Genomic DNA, 26,041 nt, shown 5'->3' with positions numbered 1-26,041 from the left:
CATGGTTGATGATTTTATTTAGATTAATAGATGTAGTACCAGTCAAACGCATAATCATGTTTTATATAGAGGACTAAGTAAATTCGACAAAGTACAAATGTTAATCAATTTAAGAGGCTATTGAGAGCGCATGTATTAAGTAAATTTTAAGGCGTATGTTTTTTTTTTCTTCCTATTTTTATTGTATTTTATGTAAATAATTTTTTTTAATTGTAAATTTTGTAATTTAATAAAGTATTCGACTTGTTTTCATAGTGAGGTCGTGGACTGACTCCTTTTCGGGGTATTTTAATTGTTGACCGTTGTACCACCGATTGTTGTTCTTTAGAAATGCAATGAAAGCACAATTAACGATTATCATATAATGTATTAATTTTTTTTTGTACTATTTTATCTATGTAGCTTTTTTTGCTACATACAGATTATAATTCTTATTTTTAGAATTCGATTTTTCCACCTATTTTATATAGTATGTTTTATTTTCTTAGTAAGATTTAGATCATCTGCAAATAGTGTTTTCCTCTTTTAATTTATCGAAATAAACCCAAAAAACATCACTTCATTTCCATACACTTTTAATTTTTAGACTGAGATAGCGATATATAAATGAGAATTTGACTTAACCACCTTTATACGATATCATCCTTTTATTTTCTAAGTAGGAAGAAGTTTGGATCGCCTAGAAATGGTGTTTTTTTCCCATAATTTGCCTAATTATACCAAAAAAACATCATTTTAGTAACTCAATCTTTCTAGCAATATCTTCCAGTCAATGCATTTATTATTTCACCGTAAATAAAAAATTCAAATCAGTTTTACAAAAATGGTTGTTTAATATTACATAACATCTCCTATACCTTGTATCAACCGTTATCCATGTGCCTCATTTATTAATTTATCATTGTAAGTAATTCTAATTAAAGCTTTTCAGGTTTAGAGGCCTAAACAAGTCACTCGCGTTAAGTAAAATAAAAAGTATCAAGGCCACATATATAATTGCCGAGAATTTTAATCACTAAATGGGACCCTTGAAATAATCACTTAAACTAATAAGAAAAACACCCCGACGACTGGCGGAGAGAGTTTTTAAAGAAATTAAAAGGGCTCTTTTGCCGGATAAATTAAACTCGCCTCGTGACATCTTAATCTTTCGTTTTGCGGGGCTTTTCTTGTTTTCAACTCCGTATAGAGCCGTCTGGTTTTTAAGCTTGGCCAAGTTAAAGGTTTACGGGGATCTGGTAAAACCTAATCAGCGGATTAAGTTGGAAAATCTTAGTCTTATAAAGTGATTTTAAAATATTTTTTCTACTAATATCGTGCGTAAAGTGCTCACTTACCGTTGTCTTGTTTAGCCTAAATTGGGATAAATATAAAATATATAATTTAAATGAATTTAAGACTAAAAATTAAAAAAGAACAAAAGCTTTATCTACTTTCCAATTATAATATTAAGCATGAAAATCAGATTTTGACTAAAGATCTAAATAAAAAATAATATTGCCAATATATTAATTGATTGAAAGATAATCATTTTTTTGCACATTTTAAAGTAAATTGATTGTCACTTTTTCTCTAAAACATCGTTCTTTCAAGAATCATTTTAAATAATTATTTCAAGAAAAAATTCTGTGTTTTAGAATTGAAAAATAATTTAAAATTTTTCTTTTAAAAAAAATTGAAAAATTCATACATATATATGTAATTATATCAATAATAATTTAGTTAATACTACCACGGATCAAAATATATTTTCGTGATCTATTTTAACTTTCTGCACTTTTTCCCGTTTAAGATTTTCTTTCAAAGAATAATAAACGCTATCTTACGGACTATAGGCATAGCCATAAACATAGCGAAACGCATGCGCATTAATGTTGTTCACATTATTGTCAAATAATAATAATTAATAATGTAAGTTTATTTAGTCTCCTTTTGTCGGAAACAGTAAAAAGATATATTTTTTTTTATTTTGCATAACAATGATCACGATGAACCCAAAACTAAATTCCAGTGTCAAGACAAAATTCAAGAGACGTAAGGTCAGATTTAATGATGAAGATAACCAAATACTTCTAATGGATATCCTAGCAAATAATTCCTTTGTTGATCCAGCAAAATAAAACATCTTACACAATAATTGTGATCTAATTCTAGACCTGCAAAATCTTCAATCATATTGTAACTCTAGGTACTTTCCAATTTTTAAATAAGGCTACCTAACTAACTTAGATATAATATTGTGGACCAAATATAAATAAAATATCTATAGTTTGTTTAATATCCAAAAAAATGGTTAGAAAATGTAAGAAGTAATAACCAAAAAAAAAACAATGAAAAAGAAATTCTTGCTATCGTTAGGTTAGCAGTAAACGTGTCACCTATTTCGAAAACACTTTTTGGAGAGCTGTCAAATAACGGATAAGATAACGCTTATGTCTATGTTAAGCGTCAAAACATATGCATCTTTGAAAACTGTCTATTATGTAAGTACATTAAAATAATATATTTTTTAGTTTTTAAACAAAAAATCGTTTATTTTAAAGTGTGTGCATATGTAAATATTATTAGTAATGGATTTGTTATGAGTGTGATTAAATAAAAATTTAAATAAGTTGAAAGATATGTATGTAGTTTGAAAGTAAAAATCTAAGTGGGAGTACAAGATTACCTCTGTTGGTGCCACGAAGGTACCATCAAAGGCATCAAATAAAGATAAAAAATCCGAAAAGCTTAACCCAAAATGAATTAGAAGCTGTGGCCCAGGTTATATGTGATACGGATTCCGAAGAAGAAATTGGCGGGGAAGGTGACATATCTGATGAAAATGAAGATATACAGGAAGATAAACACAATTCAAACTCCGAACAAGAAATAAGCGAGCAAGAAGAACAAGATGAAGTGGAAGATGATCAAAGTTTAGGCTCCGAAGATGTTCCTCTCTCCGTGTTAGTGGTCAATAGAGAAGGTCAGTATGTTGGCAAGGATAAAACAACTATTTAGTATAAAAGTTACCCTATGTGTAAATCTACTAAACCCAAAAGCAAAAATATAATAAAAATACTACCAGGGCCAAAGCAATGCGCCCGTGACATAACTGATGAGATGTGTGCTTCCTCAAAAATTGTTGATAATGAAATGATTGAACATATCATTCAGTATACTAATTTGGAAATTTCAAAAGTTCGGGCAAATTTTAATCGAGAAAGAGACGCAAAGGATGTTACAAAAACGGAAATGCTTGCTTTTATCGGGTTATTGTTTTTATCTGGATGTAAGAAGCAAAATCACACCAATTTTTTGGAATTATGGACGAAAGACCGAACCGGATCAAAAATATTTCGAGCTTGCATGAATTATCAAAGATTTCTTTTTTTGTTTGCAAATATTAGATTTGATGACAAAGGAACAAGGAACGAAAGAAAAAAAACCGATAAGCTAGCCCCGGTGTGATTTATTTTGGACAAATTTGTTTATAATTCAGGAAAAAACTGCTCTCTTGGTGAATTTATGACCATAGATGAAATGTTGATTGCATTTAGAGGAAGGTGCAGCTTTGTCCAGCACATACCCAATAAATCTTCCAAATATGGGTTGAAGGTGTTTGTGCTTTGTGATGCTAAAACATTTTATGTCAGTAAATTAGAGCTCTACTGTGGAAAACAACCAGATGGTCAATACAATCATTTAAACTCGCCAACTGTCATAGTCCACCGATTGTTGGAAGAACAGAAAGGAAGTAACCGGAATTTCACTTGTGACAATTGGTATTCAAGTTACCCTTTGGCAATGGAGCTGTTACAAGAGAAAATGTTTAAAAAAAAAAAAAAAAAACGGGAGCAGCCAATAGAGTTTTTGCCAAATAAAAATAGATTGATTGGGTCATCCATTTTCGGATTTCAAAAGGATGTAACCATAGTTTCAAGTGTCCAAAAAAAAAAATAAATGCATTGTTTTGATTTCTAATATGCACGACGATTCTTCCATTGACCCAGATACCAACAAACCTGAAATTATATTGGATTATAATATCACAAAGGGGGGTGTGGACACAGTGGACAAAATGTGCAATACGTTTTCTGTTGGCAGAAGAACATATATAGATATCTGATATATAGATAAATGGAATGGAAATGTCTGATATATAGATATCAGACATTTTCTATTTAGGTATAGAAAAGCTCAAGTAAACGACGCAGAGGAAGAGCCACCCAGAAAAATCAGAGGAAGATGCTTCATCTGCGGCAGAAAAAAGAATAGAGTTACTACAAATACATGCAGTCATCAATTAGTGTGTAAAAAACACAGTGATAACGTAATTACATGCCATAAATGTAAGGAAGGCGGATCCGGCAGTGAATAGATAACTTTTTGTGTTCGTGTTGTTAGAATATATTTTTTGAATTTACTTTTTGTGTAATTTTATTTCTGTTCATAATCATTGATTTTTTGCCAAAAATATGCACTTAAATTAGGTAATTATCTATTACACGTATATTTATAATTCATAGAGTAAATAAAATAAAACAAAAACAAATTTATACCATAAAATGCAATAGTATACAAAGTATACCGCGCGAGTAATTAAAGGTTAAGAATTGTATGCTTAATGTACGCGGAAATACATATTAAAATAGATGTACCATCATTTTTATTTAAATTGACCGTCTTAGTTTTTCAGGTACATACATGATGAATATAAAGATCAATATAAGGGCTATTTAAATTTGAATCGGAATCATCTGTAGTAATGTTACCAAAAATAACCTTCTTCAGATTTTAATTTAAGGAAATTTAAATGATTCTAGACACAGCAATATGACAATTTGCCTCACTGTTTGTCAAGTTTTTAAGAAAAAAAGGAAAAACTTTTGAGAGGTTTTTCCCAATTTTCTGAAAAATTATTGGACATAAAAATTATTTTTTTGTTGCATTTGATGCGCATTAAAATTCCAAACATTTTTTGTTTTAACAATTTTTTTGCCGATTCAAGAGTTTTCCCGAAAAAAAATAAAAAACAAAATTATGAAAATTTTTTTATGGTACCTCTTACGATCTTTTGCGGAAGCAACTTTTTAAAAATATATTTCTCAAAAATTTTTTTTACAGGTTTTTTAAAGCCTTTTCAATAATTAATTAATTTATTAAAAAAAAAATACGATTTATAAAAATTTTTTTCCAAATTTTTCACCTAAAAATTATCAAAAATCCTCCATAACTTTTTTTTTAGATTAACGACTAAATATTAGGCTTCATTATTTGTTCTAATTTTCATAGAGATTCAAATGCTAAAAAAAAATAATCCATATTTCCAATAGTTTTCAAGAAAATACCAAAAAAATCCTAAGAGGTTTTTCCTTTATTTTATAAAAATTAATTATACTTAAAAATTATTTTTCTATTGCATCTAATGCGCATTGACATTTTAAATAACTTTTATTACAATAATTTTCTACTCCCGCCAATAATTAAAAAAAAAATTAAAACCGAAATTATGAACATTTTCTTGAGTAACCCCTTTGAATTTTATGAAGTAGACCTTTTTAGACAAATTAGTTGTATAACTTTTTACTGGTACATTTAAAACAAAAATTTTATAAGACTTTTCTGATGCTAATGAGCGATTAATCAATTTATAAAAAATATAAAATTTGTGAAAAAATTTTTTTTTCAAATTTTGGACTTAAAGATTTTTAAAAATCCCCCATAAGTTCTTTATTTTGAGATTTACAACTAAATAATATTCATTATAATTTGTTCTACTTTTTATAGAGATTCAAATTCTAAAAAAAAGATTGTCCATATTCCCCATAGTTTTCGAAAAAATGCGGATTTTTTTTTAAAATTTTTCAAATTCTATATAACTGCTTTATTTTCAAGTTTAAGACTAAATGTTATTCTATATGATTTGTTCTATTTTTGATTTGGATTCCAATGCTAAAAAAATCCATATTTCTACTAGTTTTAGGGAAAAATTAGGAAAACTATTTAGATATTTTTATAAAATGGGATTTTTGCCTCTTTAAATGAAAATTTTGGCAATTGTGTGCCTCGCAATTTTTTCAAAGAATGGGGCTGAAAACCCCGGAATTTATATGGACATTTTCTCTGAAAGTCTGTACACTCACCTTGAGGTTTAATGGCGACGTTTAATTTTACACACTTTTTACGTAAATAAAACAATAAAAAAAAATTTCCCGGATACTAAAACAACTCCTCCAACCAAAAGCCGACTTTTAAATTGTTAAATTTCGCAGTATATAGCGCGGTCATTTATAAAAACGTTATTATTTCAACTACAAGAAAAATAGAAGAAAAAAAAAGGTTGTGCCAGTGGCTGGCAATTAAGCAAATCTGCGACTGAGAGCGTTTTGATTATTTAACGACTTCTTTTCAGGAAGATAAACGTTTCGCTCTAAAAGGATTGGGAGAAAAGACGATGTTAAAGAAAGAAACGGAAAAACGCGGGCGGAATAGTCTTTTGTCGGCCGCTATTTGAGTATTTAAATGAAAAACATAAAATAGAAACTTAAAACCAAATTAGGGACTAATTAGGTGTCACCACCACCGTACAAATTTGTATTCAATTTGAGCGTCACGATATGTCCACACATGAACAAACTCCTCCGGTAATTGTTAAACGAGCCGCTTTTTCGGAACAGCTCAAAATGTATAAATTAATCAGTCGGTTTTACGAGAGTAAAATATTCAATTTCCCCAAATTGCTAAATAAATGCTCCAAAGCCGAATACGTTATCACCCCTATCACACACACACAGTAGGCACCTTTTGTCGCCTTTTAATTAAATGAACAGTTATAAAAAAAAAATTAAACATTTAAAGCACTCACATTCTTTGCCAATCTCTTAACCGGTCTGCTTCCCTTCCACCACGTAATGACCGCAGCAGGTTTGGATCCAGATGTTCGACATTCCACCTCGTATCTTTTCTCGGCCGACACGTGTTTCTCTTTTGTGAGAATGTTCACCGTCTGGGGCTTCACTGGAAATAACGATAATATTATTTTTAAGTATAACTTACGCTTTTAAATCAATACTTAATGAGATTATTAATTTTAGTTAAATACCATAATAATTATAACGGTTATTAAATTATTATATTAAAGGCTTATTTATTTATTTATTTAAAATTCTTTATTACAAGGTTTAACAATGAACATAACATGCGTCAATTTCAAACCTTACCTAAATGTATACACTAAAGTCATTAATAATTAAAAGTTAAATAGAGACATACATATACTAACAATAATTATTAAAACGAACTTACAAAAGAAGACTTAAAGGCTAAAACACTATAGACTAGGGAGTAAACTTGCACAGATTTTCCATTTTTTAGGTTCAAACAGTAATAGTCATTATGACAGTATAAAGGGTTATCTAAAAGGAGTTCCTTATTTTTGATTTGAACTGGTTTATACCCTCAATTGTTTTTATGCAGTGAAAGTGTGCTACGAAATTCGCACTCTTTTCAAATAGACCCGTATTATGGTGCAAAATGTTAAGATCTTGGTGATATCTTGTAGGCATACACATATTAAATTCCGCGTTCCTTGTAAAGTAATGACTGGATATTTTTGCAAAAACCAAAAGTTTATAGATGTATAACGAATATACTGTCATTATACAGGTGTTTTTTAAACAGATGTGCAGCATGGTCTAAAAACCCAGCTCCATCTAGCGTTCTGATCACGCGTTTTTGTAGGACAAGTAAACGCTCCAGCTCAGAAGAACCCCCCCCCCCCCCCAGTTGATGATACCATAAGAAAGTCGACTTTGAACGTGGGCATGAATAAAGAGTCGAACAACAGCCGTGCTTACTAAACGTGTTAAGCCGGGCTCAAACAACTCGCGTATTTGGCAATTATTTGTCACTTGCGAATACTTGCCAAGTCGTGTGAGTAGTTTACGTGGACAATTATTCGGCACTCGTGTTTTTCCCACTGCCTATCGGTAAAAATACTATGAGTCAAAAGAAACGCGATTAATTGCTTATTTGACGAGTCCGGACTAGTTAAGCACTCACACGCTTCGACAAGTGGCTACGTTAGTTTTGGTATTATTTACTATTTAGTCTTTTTGCGGATACGATTTCAGTAATGGAGTAGCCAAACTAAGTAATAATGGAATTTCTTGATCTTTACGAGGAAAAACCAGTTATATGGTCTTCCAAACACCCACAACATAAAAATCGCAACGAAGTACAGGACGCATGTAAAAGAATTGAGGAAAAAATTAGTATTGAGCGTTCAGTAAAAGTTTGAAAAAAAAAGAAAGATTCACTAATGGCCACGTTTCGGCTCTTATTCAGTAAATTAAGAGCTACTTCAGGAGCGGGTAGTGGAGCTTCTCAAGTTTTTAAGCCAGTATGGTTCGCCTATGAAAAAATGGAAAGTTTTTTACATGGAACTTATAAGCCTAGGATTACAGAAAACACAGAGGTAAGTAGATTTTTTTATTTATATTTATGAGTAATTGTATTGCCACGGTATTATTCCAACACTTAAAATGAATTTCGTATGTCTTGCGCTTGGCGGTCAGCTTTTCTTGGTATTTTTTTAAGTGACAAAAAAGATGAATCCAGCCTTTGGTCTTGCCTCCGTGATCCTGGAACAGTATGTCCATTTTTTTCCGTATCAAAAGTTCCTGGTCGAGTATATACGTGTGTGGAGGATTTGCTTCTTCTTAAAAATGTATGTAACAAATCATAAGTCAAAACTATTTTTGAAGCTTTTTCGGGTTCGAGTTGCATTGGTTTTCTAAAAACTCTAAATATCGTTGCCATTATCCCAAAAACGTTTTCAATTATTCGCCTAGCTCGCGACAAACGATAATTGAAAATTCTTTCTTTGGTGCCTTTTTCATAAATTCCTGCAAATGGTTTCATTAAATGAGGTCCTAATGCAAACGCATCATATGCAACAAATACATATGGAATGGGTATATCTGTCATAGGCAGTGGCTCATCTTTAGGAATCAGGGAATTGAGAATTAGGTTTTCTGCGTCTAATTTCTTAAATAAAATCGTATTTCTGAAAACACCGCTGTCACTAATTCGTCCTTGGCACCCGATGTCAGCAAATGTAAAGCAGTAATTAGCATCTACTAAGGCCATTAAAACTATACTAAAATTGTGTTTATAATTATAAAATTCAGATTCACTATTCATAGGAGACTGGATAACTATATGTTTCCCATCCAAGGCACCCAAGCTGTGGGGAAAGTTCAATTTTTTATTAAACTGGAGAGCTATTGCTTTCCCTTCTTGTGATGTTTTAAGCATCTGAAAAAAATTACATTAATAGTAAAACTTAAAAAAAAACATATCAATTTTAAATATATATTTTTTTTCAGGAAATAGAGGCGATTGTTATTACTACTGAAGATGGAGAAAACTCAACGAATGATTATGAGGAAACTGAATCTTCTAATAAACAAAGTCAAGTTCATTCAGAAACTCAAGAAAATGCCCCATTTTTTTTTGAAGAGAAGGAGCGTTTGCAGAAGGAAACCTTCAAGGAACCATTTAAAGGCAAACATTCAAAGAAGAGGCCCTTGGATATAGTAGAGCAACGTATGGATGAGGCATAAAAAATTATGAAAAACGTCAGTAATGCTAAGAAGTCAAAATCAAATCAGTGTCTGCTGTTTGGACAATTAGTAGCTGAGAAGTTGAAAGGCTTCGATGAATTTACACGCGTCACTATCATGAATGATATTGACAATATTTAATTTCGGGCCAAGTTTAACCAGTGTCGTCAACAGTCACATTACATGATATCCCCTCCATAATCATCCTCTCTAAGTTATACTTCACAATCACCAACCACCTATTCTCAGCCACTTCAGGATCAAATGCTTATGTCAATGACTAGACCGAATTCTGGTTTACAGTCAACTTCATTCATACAACCAACTTCACCGGCAATGTCTTATGATCCTCAGCCATCTCCATTAGGAGGAATACATACAGAAACCAAACAGTGTAACACACAATCAACAGGGTTGTTACCAGCTCCGACACAATCTTATCAGACTCAGTATGATAACGAGAACCCTAATAATCTTACTTATTTGATGTAAATTGAAGATTTTCTCTGTCGTTTGACATTAAAAATTTAAATATTCATATAGTTGTTTTTGTAAAAAAATAGTTTATAATTATTACGATTATTTATTACAATTAGTATATCCTGTAGAACAGCTATCAAAGCATTACATACGTCAAATACGCACGTTGAAACTGTTTGTGCTGAGAACTTGAAGAGATAGGAAAGGCTTTTGAAACTTTCTCCAGAACCTAGAAACCTAAGAGCAACAGCAAATCTTTCTTGGACGGGGATTGATTTCCTCATATTCGTATCTTTTTTTACTATCAGTGGACCAATTTTATTAAAAAAAAAGTCATCTGCGGACATCCTACAAAAATTTTCAAACTGTCCAGAAGGTTCGCGGATTAAATCTTGCAACATGTCAGAAGCGTTGTATCTAAAAAAACACACAGTAGAGTTTCATTATTTTAAAGTATAAAGAAGTATGTTATTTTTGTATTTGTTTCTACTTTTATTTAAAGACACCATCCACCATCGCCTCTTATTTTTTTGTTTCATTTTTTGTTGTAATTTTAAATAAGCACCACTTATTATCACATACGCAGCACAAGCAACAACTTTGTCAGTATCACTTTCCATGATGACTGCAGACGAATTAAGCCCGCTTGTTTTGTACTTTTAACTGAAAATTGACGAGTAACTTTGGCTCTGATATTTCTTCAATTACCAAGTCGTGTGAATTATAATTACCTGCTTACTCGTATACTTGCCAAATTTTCAATTATTTGCATATTCGTCAAGTATACGAGTGCTTTGCGCCCGGCTTTAGGTTACTTACAACAAAGCACGAGTTAGCCTACTATCTATATGTAAACCTAGAAATTTAGTGAAGTTTTAATTTTTTATTGATTATTTTTACGAGGGCACTTTGGGGGTTTTTAATAGTTGAACGGTTATTTTTAAAGTGCATAATAACAGACTTCTCGGCGTTTAATAGCAAACCATTTTGCTTGCACCAGTTTGAGAAGTTCATAGAAACCTCGTTGCAGCTTGCAACTGCATCGATTTATGTCTGGTTGCGGACTATGATTGTGGTGTCATCTGCAAATTGACAAATATGCGAATCCTGGTTATTTATGTTATTAGAAAGATCGTTACAAAATATAACTGCTTGTTATATTGAGCCATTTATGTGCTTAAAATACGAAGTCGAAATATGACTTTTTTCGAAGTGCTCTCATTAGCTTAGTTTTGCTCGAATCCTGTTATAACCCGATGTTTTCATGATGTTCCAATTCGAATAAAAATATTTTTTCTGGAAAAATTCGATACCCGAAAAATTAAAAATCCTAAACTTTGGAGGTCGATATCAGGGCTTCTATGGGTCCTATCGGAAAACTTCAATTTCTTATCGGATAAATACATTTCTGTTCCGTATATAAGCAGCAGAATTTCTATCTTAACCCTAAACGTATGTGAATACTTTTGTCGTGTTTTGTTAGTTATTCCAAATTTATTTCTATTAAATTGCATAGATCGTTATAAGTGTGTAGTGAACTTTATGCAGTTAAGACGACGATTTTAATTATTTACTTCAAAGTTATTGCAAGTAAAAATGAAGAGAAGTAATTTGCAAAAATACTAGATGGGAGCTGAAAGTGCTATAAGGCGTTGCTAAGGGACTAAGGGCTATATGAGACTGTGTACTCCGTGTGATTTTTGGATACCTGTTCCTCCTGTAAGAACATGTGTAAATATTTTCTTGTTTAATTTACATGCCATTTTAACTTAAATATGATTTTAGTACGAATTTTATATATATGGATAGCTTTAATAATGCTATAAACGGACATCTTAAAGGCACTTTAGTTCTACTCGGAACCGCTTATAACCCAGCGTTTTCGTAATGTAGGTGACGGTTATTTCTATTTAAATTTCACTCATTTTTAGTCAATTGTATGCAAAACAAAACAGTCAATTTCCAAGTGCATCCTAATCCATTCGGGGGGGCTTTTCATCCGCAAGGAAAACACGGCACTCGGCACTAAATCCGGTCTTTTCAACCATTTCGCTAACGAACAAAAATTTCCATAAAAAAAGGGCGAAAAAAGCGCACCACTGTTGCATATTTTAAGCCTCCCGTCGAATTGCTTTTTATTGAATTTCCCGTGAAATTCAAACGGTTTTTGAACGGCTCGAGAATGTGTTAATATCCACACTAAAGGAATTTTTATTTTATTTAGTTTTTTTAATCCTAAGAGAAATCTCATTAAAAGTAAAATAAAAGACGAGATAAAGTGTAACCGACCTCGATAACTACAGAACAATTTTTTGAAAATTAAAACCGTACTCATAACTCTATTGTCAGAAATATAGAAAAATAAAACCCAACTTTAAAAAAAAAAGATTAAGATTTAAAAATAAAATAAACAAAAGCAAACAAAATATAAAAGTCACCGGGATCGACTTAAGCTTTCAATAGTCAAAGCCAATCTGTCCTTCCCTTCAATGCCCGTGTGTATATCCTTTTCCGAAATTATGCTGAGATCGATATTTCCTTTCATAATATGCCATTGACCTGGACCACGATGACGACGGTACCAAGCCAGGCTATATGCACGTGATCCGAGACGTGATCCTTATTCGGCATATTTCTTACAGGGCCTTTCCTGACTATAGCCTAAAATTCATTTCGATCCAAGTCGACTTTAGATTTGTTCTCACTGCAAATTTCTTACAAGTTTGAAACTGTTTTCAAACCATTCTTGATGCGCATGCGTAAAATATTACAACTTCTAATCGATTTGAAACCGTCTGTGCGAACATCAAATACGGGTTGAGTGGAGAAGAAAAATAACCTCACTTTTTTATGCCAGTGGGAAAAGGGCAATAAAATAAAACATAAACAAAAAAAAATGTACAGTACAACCTTAAAATAGCTGTATATTATTATTACAGTTTAAGATTGTGTGAGTATTTGCTACTTCAGGGCTTACTCTAAAATAGTTGAGAAATTCTATTCTATTAAATTGGGTCACAGTTTCATCAAAATAGTTTTGATTTTTGGGCCTTATCCGTTCTTCAAGTAAATCTTCTTTAAAAGTCCGTGTCGGAATAAACAAAATTCTGATCAGATTCTTCCGACGAGTCAAAATCACTCATTTCCTTAATGTGTATTTTTAGACTAATCCAACAATTTAAAATAAAATTTTTCAAAACGAATATCAGGGACTATACAAAACGACAAAATACAAACAACAATTTAGAGGTAATGTTCATATTCCGAAGATCGGTGTTGACTGGCTACACGAATTCTGACACTTCGCTTGAAATCAATCCGAAAACAAGTCTGACTATCAGATGACAATCAGAAATATGTGTAAGAACATCAAACTTTTGATTTGAAACCGATCAGAAGATTCTGTGCGAACGCGTTTTTCTCTATTGCGCATGTTTATTTGTCGAAAACTTGTTTCTTACTGCTGTGAGAACAAACCTTTTGCCAAGGAAAAGAAATACGTATAAGCATTAAAATAAAACAGGCATTAAAGAAAACAAAATTTTATAAAAACAAACTGAGAAAATCAACAGCTTAGCAGTCATGGAGTCGAACATCCCGTGAAACCTAATACCTAAGAAAACATTAAATTTAGGTAACACGGTGTATGCATACACAAGGTTAAGTATTTAAAAAAAAAATAAATGAGGTAAAACAAAGGCCAATACCAAATATTAAAACGTTAGGTACTTAAATCTAATAATAACAAAAGAATACTAGCGCTAGTATGTTAAAGGCGCACCAGGGAAGACCAAAAGTAACCAGGAATTTTAACCACCTGCCTTTGGCCCACCTGAACCGGGGAGCCAAAAGTACCAGGAATTACAATAATTACACGTGCAGATGGCCCCCCACAGAGCTCTGCAACCGCGCCAATACCTACTCTAAGATTCAATACCGAATCTTATCCAGGGTTTCATATTTGCCAACCCTGCCACGCCCTTATACAGAATGCGTGATCGTACAGCTCCAGGTATGTCGGTCACTTCATACCGATCATGCTCCAGGACTTTGCTGATCCTGTAAGGTCCTCGCCACTTGGGCAAGAGTTTCCTGCTGGTCCCAGCATTTGGAGACGCTGTTAGTCGCAACAGCACTAAATCACCCTCCACATACTGATGTCCAGGAATCCTCTTGAAGTCAAATCGGCGTTTTTGCTCAGCCTGATGATTCTCGGCGAGTCTTAACATTTCCGCTCGGATAGCTGTCACATCCAGCGGTTCCTCTTCAACTGATAAAATCTTGGTACCAACAACCTGTCAATTCCAGCCACTACGGTCTCACCCATTTTCGAGATGCTTTCAGCCAAAGCACTCGAAGATGTTCCAGATGAGGAGTACCTTCTAGTAGTGATGCGAAGACTCCGGATTAATCGTCCGTTCAATCCGAATATCAAATTATTCCGAATCAATATCTAAATCGATATCTAGATCGTCCGGATACACGCCGCCCGTCGATCCGTTCGACCGACAATGAAATAATTGTATGAGCTTGCACGAGGCTCACGAAGTTCCACCTTCCACCGGCTAAGAGAATCCCAATTAAATCGTCCGGATAAATAACCCGGCAATCGGAAACAAATCATTTTTGTATTGATATTTTGCATCGTTTAAAATACACTTGATTTATTACATACATAATTAGCTACTTTAGTTTAGTATGTAAAAGGAAATGTATATGTTTTTCAAAATATATTCGAAAAACTATATAATCCCATATCCCACTTCTGATGTCAGAAATATAGAAAAATAAAACACTACTTTAAAAAAAGAATAACTATTTTAATTACAATTTAAGATTTAAAAATAAAATGAACAAAAGCAAACAAAATATAAAAGTCACCGGGATCGACTTAAGCTTTTAATAGTCAAAGCCAATCTGTCCTTCCCTTCAATGCCCGCGTGTATTTCCTTTTCCGAAATTATGCTAAGATCGATATTCGATGACGACGGTACCAAGCCAGGCTATATGCACGTGATCCGAGACGTGATCCTTATTCGGCATATTTTTTACACTATATATCTCATCAATGTGCGCTAGTTTGCAGTTTATATAAAAATTGTGATACAATCTGCAGTAATATCAAAAGAAAGTATGTGTATGGGACCGTAGAACTATTGAGTTCAGTCTTATTGTAAATTCATGACCCTTCAGTGTAATTTTAGATCATCTGTAAGACCAACAATGCTTGAATGAAAAACACACACATTTTATCAAATACGTTGGAGAGGTCCGAATAAATTGACTTAACCTAGCGTACACTTATCAAGTGATGACCAAAAATATTAACTAATGCAGTTGCACAATAATTGCCTTTTTTCCAACTTATCAAATAGCTTAGTTGTAGTTACAACTCTGTGAACTGGCCACTTTTGTAGGGAGTGAAGAAGTTTGTATAACTATTGATAACTCATGATCATTGAAAGTAATGCTGGCCATTTCCTTGGTTTTCCCAATTTCTATTTACTTGGCTGAAATATAGGCAATAAAGAAAACAGATCGAAAAAGAATTGAAGCTTTTGAATTATGAGTCACTATACTCTGCAGACAATAAAAAGTTTACTAATTAATGCAGTTTTAGAAGCGGTTTACAAGCAAATCAATGACCTGCCTGCTCTACCAGATGGACCGACGAGAGTATGTGTTTTATATCTATGTTATTTTAGTAGCTAGAATTTTAAAATTATTGATTCATAAACTACTCTGAGTTTTTTAGTCTTTTTTTGAAAAAATTACCAAAATCGGTTAATTAAAAGTTAAGATATTGAAATTCTTGTTTCAGGAGCGCTCGTAAGGAACAAAAGACTTTGCTTCTTAATGGCAAGTGAATATCCAAAGTTCTAGTAGCTGAAATTTTGAAATAATTAAATATTGGAGTAATCTGAAGACTTTTTTAGTAATTTTTGAAGGAATAACTACAATTCGTTTACAAAAAGTGAAAATATTGATACTTTTATTCCAGGAGTTCCGTTAAGGAACAAAATAATTTGCCTCTTATTGATAAGTAAATATCTTAAGTTTTGGTAGCCGATATTTTGAAATTATTATATATTGGACTAGCCTGAAGACTTTTTGAGTTTTTGATAATAAAATTACTAAAATCCATTTACAAAAAGTGAAAGTAATGGAATTTTTATTAGAGAAGTACCTGTAAGGAGCAAAATAATTTTTTTCTTATTGGCAAGTCAATATCTGGAGTTCTAGTAGTCAACATTTTGAAATTAATTATTCATCGACTACTCTAAAAACTGTTTTATTCTTTTTTAAAGACATGATCCCTTAACAAAGAGTGAAAATAATGGAACTATTAATCTAAGAGTGCCTGTAAGGAACAAAATAATTTTCCTCTTATTTATAAATGAATATCTTGGAATCTAGTAGTCAAAATTGAAAAGTTATTTGTTTATAAGCTACTTTGGAGCCTTTTTTCGTATTTCTTGAACAAACAATTAAAATCCATTTACAAAAAGTCAGAATCATGGAAATCTTATTCCAAGAGTACGTGTAAGGAACAAAATAATTTGTCTCATATTGATAAGTGAATATCTTGGATTCTAGTTGACAAAATGTTAAAATGTTTAAATATGTTAGAAATAACAACCACACTCTTTACTCTAAACTTTAATGGTCCTTAAACGAAACGAACAAAGAGTTAAATTAAATGAATAATATTAAAACAAACATAACAACATCTAATGTTGACCGTAATAAATGTATTGTCAGAGCCCACCGAGTCTTAAGTGCCCGCGTTTCTCTCCCGTCCCACGGTTCTTCATTTTTGGTTCAGTCAGCTTAATCCTTGAGTCGGCATAATGCCATCAATAGAGCGATTGATAACAAATAGTACACTAATGCAAAGACTGTTTTAATGTTTTTTGAAGAAATCACTAAAATCCATTCACAAAAAGTAAAAATAGTCGAATTCGTATCCCAGGAATACCTGTAAGGAACAAACAAATTTATCTCTTATTGTCAGTTCAATATCTTGGGTTCTACTGGTCAAAATTTTAAAATTATGAATTTGTGAACTACTACGAAGACCTTTTTAGTCTTTTTTGAATAAATGACTAAAATCCATGTAAAAAAAGTGAAGATAAAGGAGTTCTTATTTCAAGAGTGCCTGTAAGGAACAAAATAATTTGCCTCTTATTAATATGTGAATAATTTGAGTTCTAGTAGTCGAAATTTAACAATTATTGATTTATGGACTACCCTAAAGACATTTTTAGTCTTTTTGGAAAAAATTGCTAAAATGAGGTCTAAAAAAGTGAAGATATTGGAGTTCTTGTCCTAACAGTGCTTGTATGGAACAAAAGGTTTTGTGTATAATTTCCAAGTAAATTAATTGGGTTTTAGAGATCAGAATTTGAAATTTATTGATTTATGGGCTACTCTAAAGACTGTTTTAGTCGTTGTTGAAAAAGTAACTAAAATCCATTTACTAAATGTCAAGATATTAAAATTCTTATTCCAGGAGTGTCTGTAAAGAACAAAATAATTTTTTTCTTATTGGCAAGTGAATATCTGGAGTTCTAGCAGTTAACATTTTGAAATTAATTATCTATCGACTACTCTAAAAACTGTTTTATTCTTTTTTAAAGACATGATTTCTTAACAAAAAGTGAAAGTAATGGAACTCTTATTCTAAGAGTGCCTGTAAGGAACAAAATAATTTTCCTCTTATTTATAAATGAATATCTTGAGGTCTAGTAGTCAAAATTTAAAAATGATTTTTTTACTGAACTACTCTAAAGACTTTTTTCGTATTTTTTGAACAAACAATTCAAAATCTATTTACAAAAAGTCAAGATATTGAAATTCTTATTCCAGGAGTGCCTGTGAGGAACAAAATAATTTGTCTCTTATTAATAAGTGAATAACTTGAGTTCTAGTTGTCGAAATTTAAAAATTATTGATTTATGGACTACCCTGAAGATATTTTTAGTCTCTTTGGAAAAAATTGCTAAAATCAGGTCTAAAAAAGCATAGATAATGAAGTTCTTGTTCCAGCAATGCTTGTATGGAACAAAAGGTTTTGTGTATAATTACCAAGTAAATATATTGGGTTTTAGAAATCAGAATTTGAAATTTATTGACGTACGGACTACTCTAAAGACTTTTTTAGTCCTTGTTGAAAAAGTAACTAAAATCCATCTTCTAAAAGTCAAGATATTGAAATTCTTATTCCAGGAGTGTCTGTAAGGAATAAAATAATTTTTTTCTTATTGGCAAGTAAATATCTGGAGTTCTAGTAGTCAACATTTTGAAATTAATTGTTTATCGACTACTCTAAAAACTGTTTTATGATTTTTTAAAGACATGATCCCTTAACAAAAAGTGAAAATAATGGAACTCTCAATCTAAGAGTGCCTGTAAGGAACAAAATAATTTTCCTCCTATTGATAAATAAATATCTTGAAATCTAGTAGTCAAAATTTAAAAATGATTTTTTTACTGACCTACTCTAAAGACTTTTTTCGTATTTTTTGAACAAACAATTCAAAATCTATTTACAAAAAGTCAGGATCATGGAAATCTTATTCCAAGAGTGCCTGTAAGGAACAAAATAACTTGTCTCTTATTGACAAGTGAATATCTTGGGTTCTAGTAGTCATAACTCAGAAGTTGTTGATTTATGGATTACTCTAAAGATTTTTTTAGTCTTTTTAACAAAAGTCAAGACATTGGAATTCTTATTCCACGAGTGCCTGTAAGGAATAAAATAATTTGTCTCATATTGATAAGTGAATATCTTGGATTCTAGTTCACAAAATTTAAAAATATTTAAATAGTACACTAGTCCAAAGACTGTTTTGATGATTTTTGAAGAAATCACTAAAATCCATTCACAAAAAGTAAAAATAGTCAAATTCGTATTCCAGGAATACCTGTAAGGAACAAACATATTTATCTCTTATTGTCAGTTCAATATCTTGGGTTCTAGCCAACCCCGGTAGGACCGTGCAATCGTGTGGTCTCGGGTTCGAATCCCGGCATGGGCATGATTGTTTGTGTTGTTTGTCTTTTAAAAAGTAAAACATTGTGGTTCGGAACCCACGTTAAACTGTAGGTCCATAAACAACAATATTGGGCGGCCGTCGAAATACGACGCGAGTCCATTGTATTTGAGGAAGAAGAAGAATCTTGGGTTCTACTGGTCAAAATTTAGAAATTATTGATTTATGGACTACTTTAATAAAATTTTTAATAGGTTTTAATATAATTATTAAAATCCATTCATAAAAAGAAAATATAATAAAATTCTTATTCTAGGTGTGCCTGTAAGGAACAAAATAATTCGTCTCTTATTGATAAGTAAATATCTTAAGTTGGTAATTAAATAATTACTCCAAAGAGGTGGGAAATGTGGGAATTTGTTCTCCAATCTCTGAAAAACAGGTTAAAACTCTGTAATTAAAAGCTCTGGAAAGTGCGACAATTTTTTCTGGAAGACACACATAATGACCCCAAAAGCCTGGAAGGAAATGAAAAATAATTTCAAATGCCTGAAAAAAAGCGCAAAATCGACTCTAGAAACGTGGAACCTAAAAGTCGTTAAAAGATAATGGAAAATTATCGCTGAAAACCATTAAAGTATTATTCCTAATGCCTGAAAATCGAATCATCTAAAAGCCTAAAATACCATAAAAAGTTACTCCAAAATCCCAAAAAAAAGAAAATCTGAATGTTAAATTGCATAAAAGTCAACCTCAAAAACAAGATGTAAAAAAGAGACTCTAATATCTTGGAGGAAATTATTCCTGGAAACCATTGATATTATCGGAGGCATTATGGTTCAACAAGTCACTATAGACAAATATAACAATGAAAATGTAACTAGTTGATTGGCTTTTGTCATAGTCAACTAAACTTCGCCCTTTTTGTAAGTGAAAAATATTGTGAAATTATTTAAATAAATGTTAATTTATTATAGTATTTCCTTTCAGTAATATAACTGCAACATGCACAAAATATGGATGATGATGATGATTATAATTTGACTCTTCTGGAATTTGCGTTTTTTTGCATATAATTACAGAGACTCAACATAACTCTAAAAACGCACTAGTTACTAATTTAAGACGGTTTGTCCAATAAAATGCCCATTTTAGCTAAAATATGTTTAATAAAACGGTCTTCTACCCCCTCAATCCATCCCTCGACCTCACTCTCTCTCTCTCTCTTTCGCTTGCAAAGTCCTCCCTAACGAAGGGCCCATAATATACGTAGGAACGTCCCTTCTTTCTCGAGATTTACCGTCTAATAGAATCACACGTTATTTGTAATCTGCCTTTCGGATTACGGTTATTAAGGCTATTATTCCGTGGCCGTAGCCATTTCGGCCTGGATAGATTGTTCATTAAGATAACGGATGCCTGTTTTTGGCCTAAAAGAATCTTTCTCGGATAATCGTCGATAAATCTGCGAGGCCCTTATGGTAAGTGCTCGCCCCTCAATAAAATCGAATCGGTTTTCAATTTTATTGTTTTTCTTTCCCTTTATATTCCGCTATTATAATCACTCCTCTATAATAGATGCACCCCCGTTGGCACATTAGACCTGTTGTAGTGTTCCAATGACGGTCCGTTAATCAATATCCCTCTATTAATTAAGTACGTTCAAACCGATGCGATGCTGATTTGCAAAGATGTCTATTAACGTGCTAATTTGCAAATTGGACAGGATTATCATTTTAGCGATACGGGAATGAGTTTATGCGACTATCTTAAATGGATATGCTAAGTAGTGTGATATGCGAGGTGTGTAATAGAGTTTGACTCTGAAAATGTTAAATTTCATTTTTTTTGTTTCGTTTTTAACGCAAAAAACTGGTTGCTGGAAATATCGAAAAAACATAAATAAGAATTAGTAATTTTTAGGGTTTTATCTCCCTTAGGCCGGGCAAATTGCTTTTTTTTTGCCAAAAGCCCGCACCCTCCTAAAAGGGTTTTAGATAAAACGAAAATATATTAGCAAAACATTTGCTTAGGACCAAATTTGTGAGTTTTAGGGTCTACTTTAAACCGGTATAAAAAAATCTTTTTAATTGTAAGTTAGGGTCTTTTTTTTTTTTGCTTGAAAGGCAATTTCAGACCCAAGCGTCTTATTTGATCTCTCTGTTGTAAGTAATTTAAATAAATAACAACTTTTATTATTTAAATATTTATTTCGAAAAGTGTTGTAAATTTAAAGAATTGAAAAAGTTTTTTGATATTTTATCAGCTATACACTACCCTAATTCAGGCACATTTAACTTAAGGGTTTTTTGTCCAGGGAGGCACTCTAAGAACGCATATTAGACCACTAAAAAATACGAAAAAGTGGATGTTAAAAATAGTTCTAAGTAAAGATCTACTAAGAGAATATAAGGCAAATATATTTTCAAAACCAGCTACATTAGGATAACGTTATTACATGGGTATAAGCCTAAGTTCATGCTTTACTTCCTCCAGACTTCCTAACAATAAATTCAATTCTCCAATTTTTATAGATATAAAATTTCGTTAATTAATATTTCTTTCAGAGAATGAGAATTCCTTAGATTACTCCAAAAACCTAAATTTGACACTTAAAACTCATATTATGACCTAACGTAATATTTTTATACAACTTAATTTAAATTACTATATGCATGTGCAACTTCGAAACTTTAATTTCATTAGATAAGAAAGTAGTAAGTTAGCAGCTTAAAATAAAGAGGAAAAAGAATAAAATGCAAATAATCAATCTGTCAGTTTTTGTCACGATAGATTATTATAATTTCAACTAATTTGAATAATTTTAAATGCAGCTACTTTTTTTTTAAATTTCATCTTTGATTGATTTTGTTATTTTTCGTTGATTTATTTCATTATTTTTTTATTTTATAGATTATGCTAAATCTTTCACAAACAAGGATAACCTCTTATAAACTTATTATAATCATTATTAAGTATCAGCAAAAATGCATTATATAGAAAAACGTTATTCGTTACAACTACAGTTCGTTATATATCTAGTAGAATATATCTTACCAAATTACATGAAGAGCATAACTTCTAAAGGGTCTAAGTGCCAAAAAGATAAAGTTTGAGAAAATCGATAAAAACACTTTAAAATCTTAATAAAACCTCTAAGGTATATATTTTCTTTATTCTAGTTTTGTTAGTATATACAGTATTAAAATATAAAATACTAACATGAAAATAAACTTAAAGCAAATGCATGAAATTTAAAAAAAAACCCAAAACAAAATAAAACATCCTTAAAAGTATCTAAGTGCCAATATTATCTGTTTGCAAAAAGGGTCTAAGCTCGTTGCTTATGTCACTTCATTAGGTACTGGTAGAAGGCGTTTGGATATCCAAAGCTTGATGTATTTTCTCTATAAGTTTGTCGTAAAAAGGCAGATGTTTGAGAGGAATATAGTCCATCATATCTTCTAAATTTTTTAGTTTTTCTTTTGATATTTTATTTTTGCAATTTAGTTGCTCGAGATGCATACTTTTCAGATCTTCTACTTTTCTTCCTTTTTTTATAACATTACATATTGTCCACTTTTGCAAGTCACTAAATGATGTTTTAGTAAAAACTTTACCAGGATTTTCATGTAAGACTCTCGTGATCCAATAGACCGAAGAAATGTTAAGTTTCGAAGTATTTAACATAGTGTCACTGGCTATATTAAAGTCCTTGAAATCCTCTTCTGTCAGAGGAACTACAGTAAATGGATTTTGATGATGTGCACTTTTTATCATATTTTCGATATCACTTGGCACAGAGTTTTTCATTACTTTTTGCTCTTTTTAATTTGAGCAAAATGGCAGAAAAGAGTGTCCGCTAAGTAAAAATTTTTGCTCGATTTCTTGAAAGACACCATTTGCCACAAGATAAAGAAAAAGCAACAGAAGCATACGGTTTTTGTTCTGTCCAATGCAGTTATCAGAACAAATAGTAAGTTTTGGTTTCAATCGAAGATCATTTCGGCGTAATACTTTGAGAAATGCTGACGCAACTTCATTACCACCTCTTCCTGAAATTGACTCATTCCATAAGCACATATAGGCGTTTCCATTGTCTGACATGTCTGTGTTCACATTACAGCAAGAAAGCTGGCGGCTATAAAACATCTGGCTATGTGTTAATGTAGGAATAAATAGGACTTATTCCATATCTATGGATAAAACTAAGTGGTCACTACTTGGCTTCTGTGATTCCACCTCGTCTTTCTGCATTTCACTCCTAGCCTTTTCTGCCTTTCTGTGATAAAACTCTAACTGAGAACTAAGTGACTGTTTAGAGTTTTCATCAGTTGCAGCTTTTATTTTATTTTGATCACAGGTGGAACATGTATCTGATTTTGGTCTGCCAAATCGTAAGTGGGGAAAATCCTTTTTAGCACATCTGAGAAACATCTGTATGTCGCCACTGTATCAGGATATTTATTTTTAAAAGCTATAAATAACCGATTTATATTAAGTTCCGCGCTAAGAAATTCCTTAGAAGATTTAGTCCTATTGTAGTGGTTTTCTTCTTTTGGTAATGAATTAATGTAGGTTTTAATTTGTTCTCTTAGGCTCGGAAAATATTTTCGTGCCTTATTTGCCTTTCCTCTACAATCCTTATAAGCAGTGTCCCCTTTCTTTTTCTTTTTAACTAACTCTTTTATGGGACAATGCAAATATATCCGAAAATGTTTTACGACAAACTTGAACGTGCTTACCAGTACTATCAGGAATGGTGTAGTATACTGTACATTGCCTGCGACTTTCTCTAGGATTTTCATATTCGCCATGACGCCGTCAATTGACCAGTACAACTTGAATTAATCCAAATAAGTAAGAACTTTGTCTGATATGATCTTCCAGTTTGTAGAATTCCTCAAACAGGAGCATCTTATGTGCAACCGAGATCAGTTTACATTTTAAATTATTACATTTGCATGCCTAAAACAAAAAAAAATACTTAGATACACCGGTTTATAAATAATCCATTAAGGTTAACTTACCATGTTGTTTGTTGGTGTTTCTCTTTTGGAAACTAAAACGCTTTTATAGTTTGTATATTGCTTTCCAGATAGCCTCAATCTTTTTCTTTCATTTAGGATACTTTCCGTATTTCTTTTTTGACTTTTTCTGCCAGCAGCATTTTCCACAGTATTTTTACTGTTTTTCATCTTAGCGCCACGTTATACTGAAGTTTAATGATTAAATAAACAGACCAACATTGGTGACACATAGACCCTTTTAACTTAAGCTGAGACCTTTCGCGATCTTTCGTCGCGTTGCAAAAGCACATTCTTGCGATTTGGCACTTTTTAAATGCATTGGGGCCAACAATTAAAACCTTTTTCTAATAAAATATAAAATTGGTTAAAATTGGCACTTGGACCCTTTAGAAGTTATGCTCTTTACGAACGTTAGTTTTTTTAAATTAAAAAATTCATTGAGTAATTATAGTTTATCTTTACAACGATAGAAGCTCGATATACCTTTATGGAGAATATAAAATGTGATCTTACAACAATTATTATTTATTTGCACTCTTGAATATCGTTGAATAATTCTGTTGATAACTAACATAATTTTTTTTAATTTTGAAAGAGAAATGCATTGGGGGTATAACTGCAAGTGCATGTAATATTAATCAAGTTGCCTGCTACTTAAAGTGTTATATTAGTGTAAAAAGAAAAATAACTGTAACACGAAGTACAACCAACACACGGACTTAATTACTTATTAATGCAAACAAAATGACATAAAATAAGGTGATGGTTAATAATTGACAGGACGAGTACAACCATACGCGTTGCAGGTCAAAACCCAAGTAACCCCCTTTGTTCTCGTCCTCCTAGGCCCATTAGCGAGTCACATCCCTAGAATAGTCATTATAGCTGACTATGTAAATTGTCTCTATATATACGATCGTCGTTAGGTTAAGTTTAGCATTAGTTCCGTGTCAAAGCTCGCTGTTCGGGATTATTGTTCACCATACGTTTGTACTCCCAGTTAACCTTATTTTAATAAATGTTTTTGGTAGCGCATGAAGAATTGAAATTCACTTTCGCACAACGGAACTTCCGATAAAGGACGAAATTGCGCTATCCTGTTCGCAGCGCCAGTTAAATAACAAGATCGACGGAGCTTCTTTTAAAAAAAAACATTTATTAAAATAAGGTTAACTAGGAGTACAAACGTATGGTGTGAAAATGCACACGAGTATACAAGGTATGAAATATACTCGGCCGCCTAAGAACATTATACTTTCACTTTAATACATATAATATCTTAGACCATTTTCAGATACCTCTTACCTCAGACTATTCTAGAACCGGACCCAAGGTTTAATATTGTCTATACCAGCCACTCCTACATACGAAGCTTGTGCTCTGGTCATCCCTGGGTTGTCTCTAACTTTATACCGGTCACTCCCAAGTACCTTGGTGATCCGAAAGGGTCCCCGCCATTTCGGCAACAACTTTCTACTGGACCCTGTAGCCTGGGAAGATGTTATTCTTAGTAGTACCAACTCCCCCACTTTATATACATCGGGAGCACGACGCCGCGAATCAAATTGTTCTTTTTGGCGTGCCAGATAAACCGGGTAATTATCACACACCTTTTTCCGTAATGCGGTAGCATCCATGTCGCCGGAAACTTCGTCGGGTACAAACGCGAGTTGACCCATTACGCGATATCCCATTAAAACTTCACTCGGAGCCGCCCCTAGTGCCTTATTCACCGTACCGTTAAGTCCCAATTGAATATTTAAAACATTTTTATTTCATTCGTCATATTCTAAATCAACTCCCATAGATGATTATAAATCCAAAATAGTTCGATTGTATCTCTCAACCTGTTCATTCCCTCGAGGCAGCCCATTTTGCTCGCTGGACATCATAAGGGGAATGTAACTTCTTCCTTGATCCTTACTTC

At 32.2% G+C, this 26,041-nt stretch overlaps 1 protein-coding gene across 3 annotated transcripts in view; it reads right to left on the bottom strand.

The window, feature by feature from the left end:
* Positions 1–26,041, bottom strand: part of LOC126734893 (hemicentin-1) — a 393,008-nt gene that overhangs the window by 110,322 nt on the left and 256,645 nt on the right. For all 3 annotated transcript variants that reach the window (XM_050438722.1, XM_050438723.1, XM_050438725.1), the window contains one exon: positions 6,848–6,999. In XM_050438722.1, the coding sequence (XP_050294679.1) occupies positions 6,848–6,999 (152 nt within the window). The remainder of the gene's footprint in view (positions 1–6,847; positions 7,000–26,041) is intronic.

The sequence above is a fragment of the Anthonomus grandis genome, chromosome 4 (genome assembly GCF_022605725.1).
Source record: "Anthonomus grandis grandis chromosome 4, icAntGran1.3, whole genome shotgun sequence".
In the NCBI taxonomy this organism is placed as follows: domain Eukaryota; kingdom Metazoa; phylum Arthropoda; class Insecta; order Coleoptera; family Curculionidae; genus Anthonomus; species Anthonomus grandis.
The sequence above is the reverse complement of the archived record's forward strand: the minus strand, read 5'-3'. Positions and strand labels throughout refer to the sequence as shown.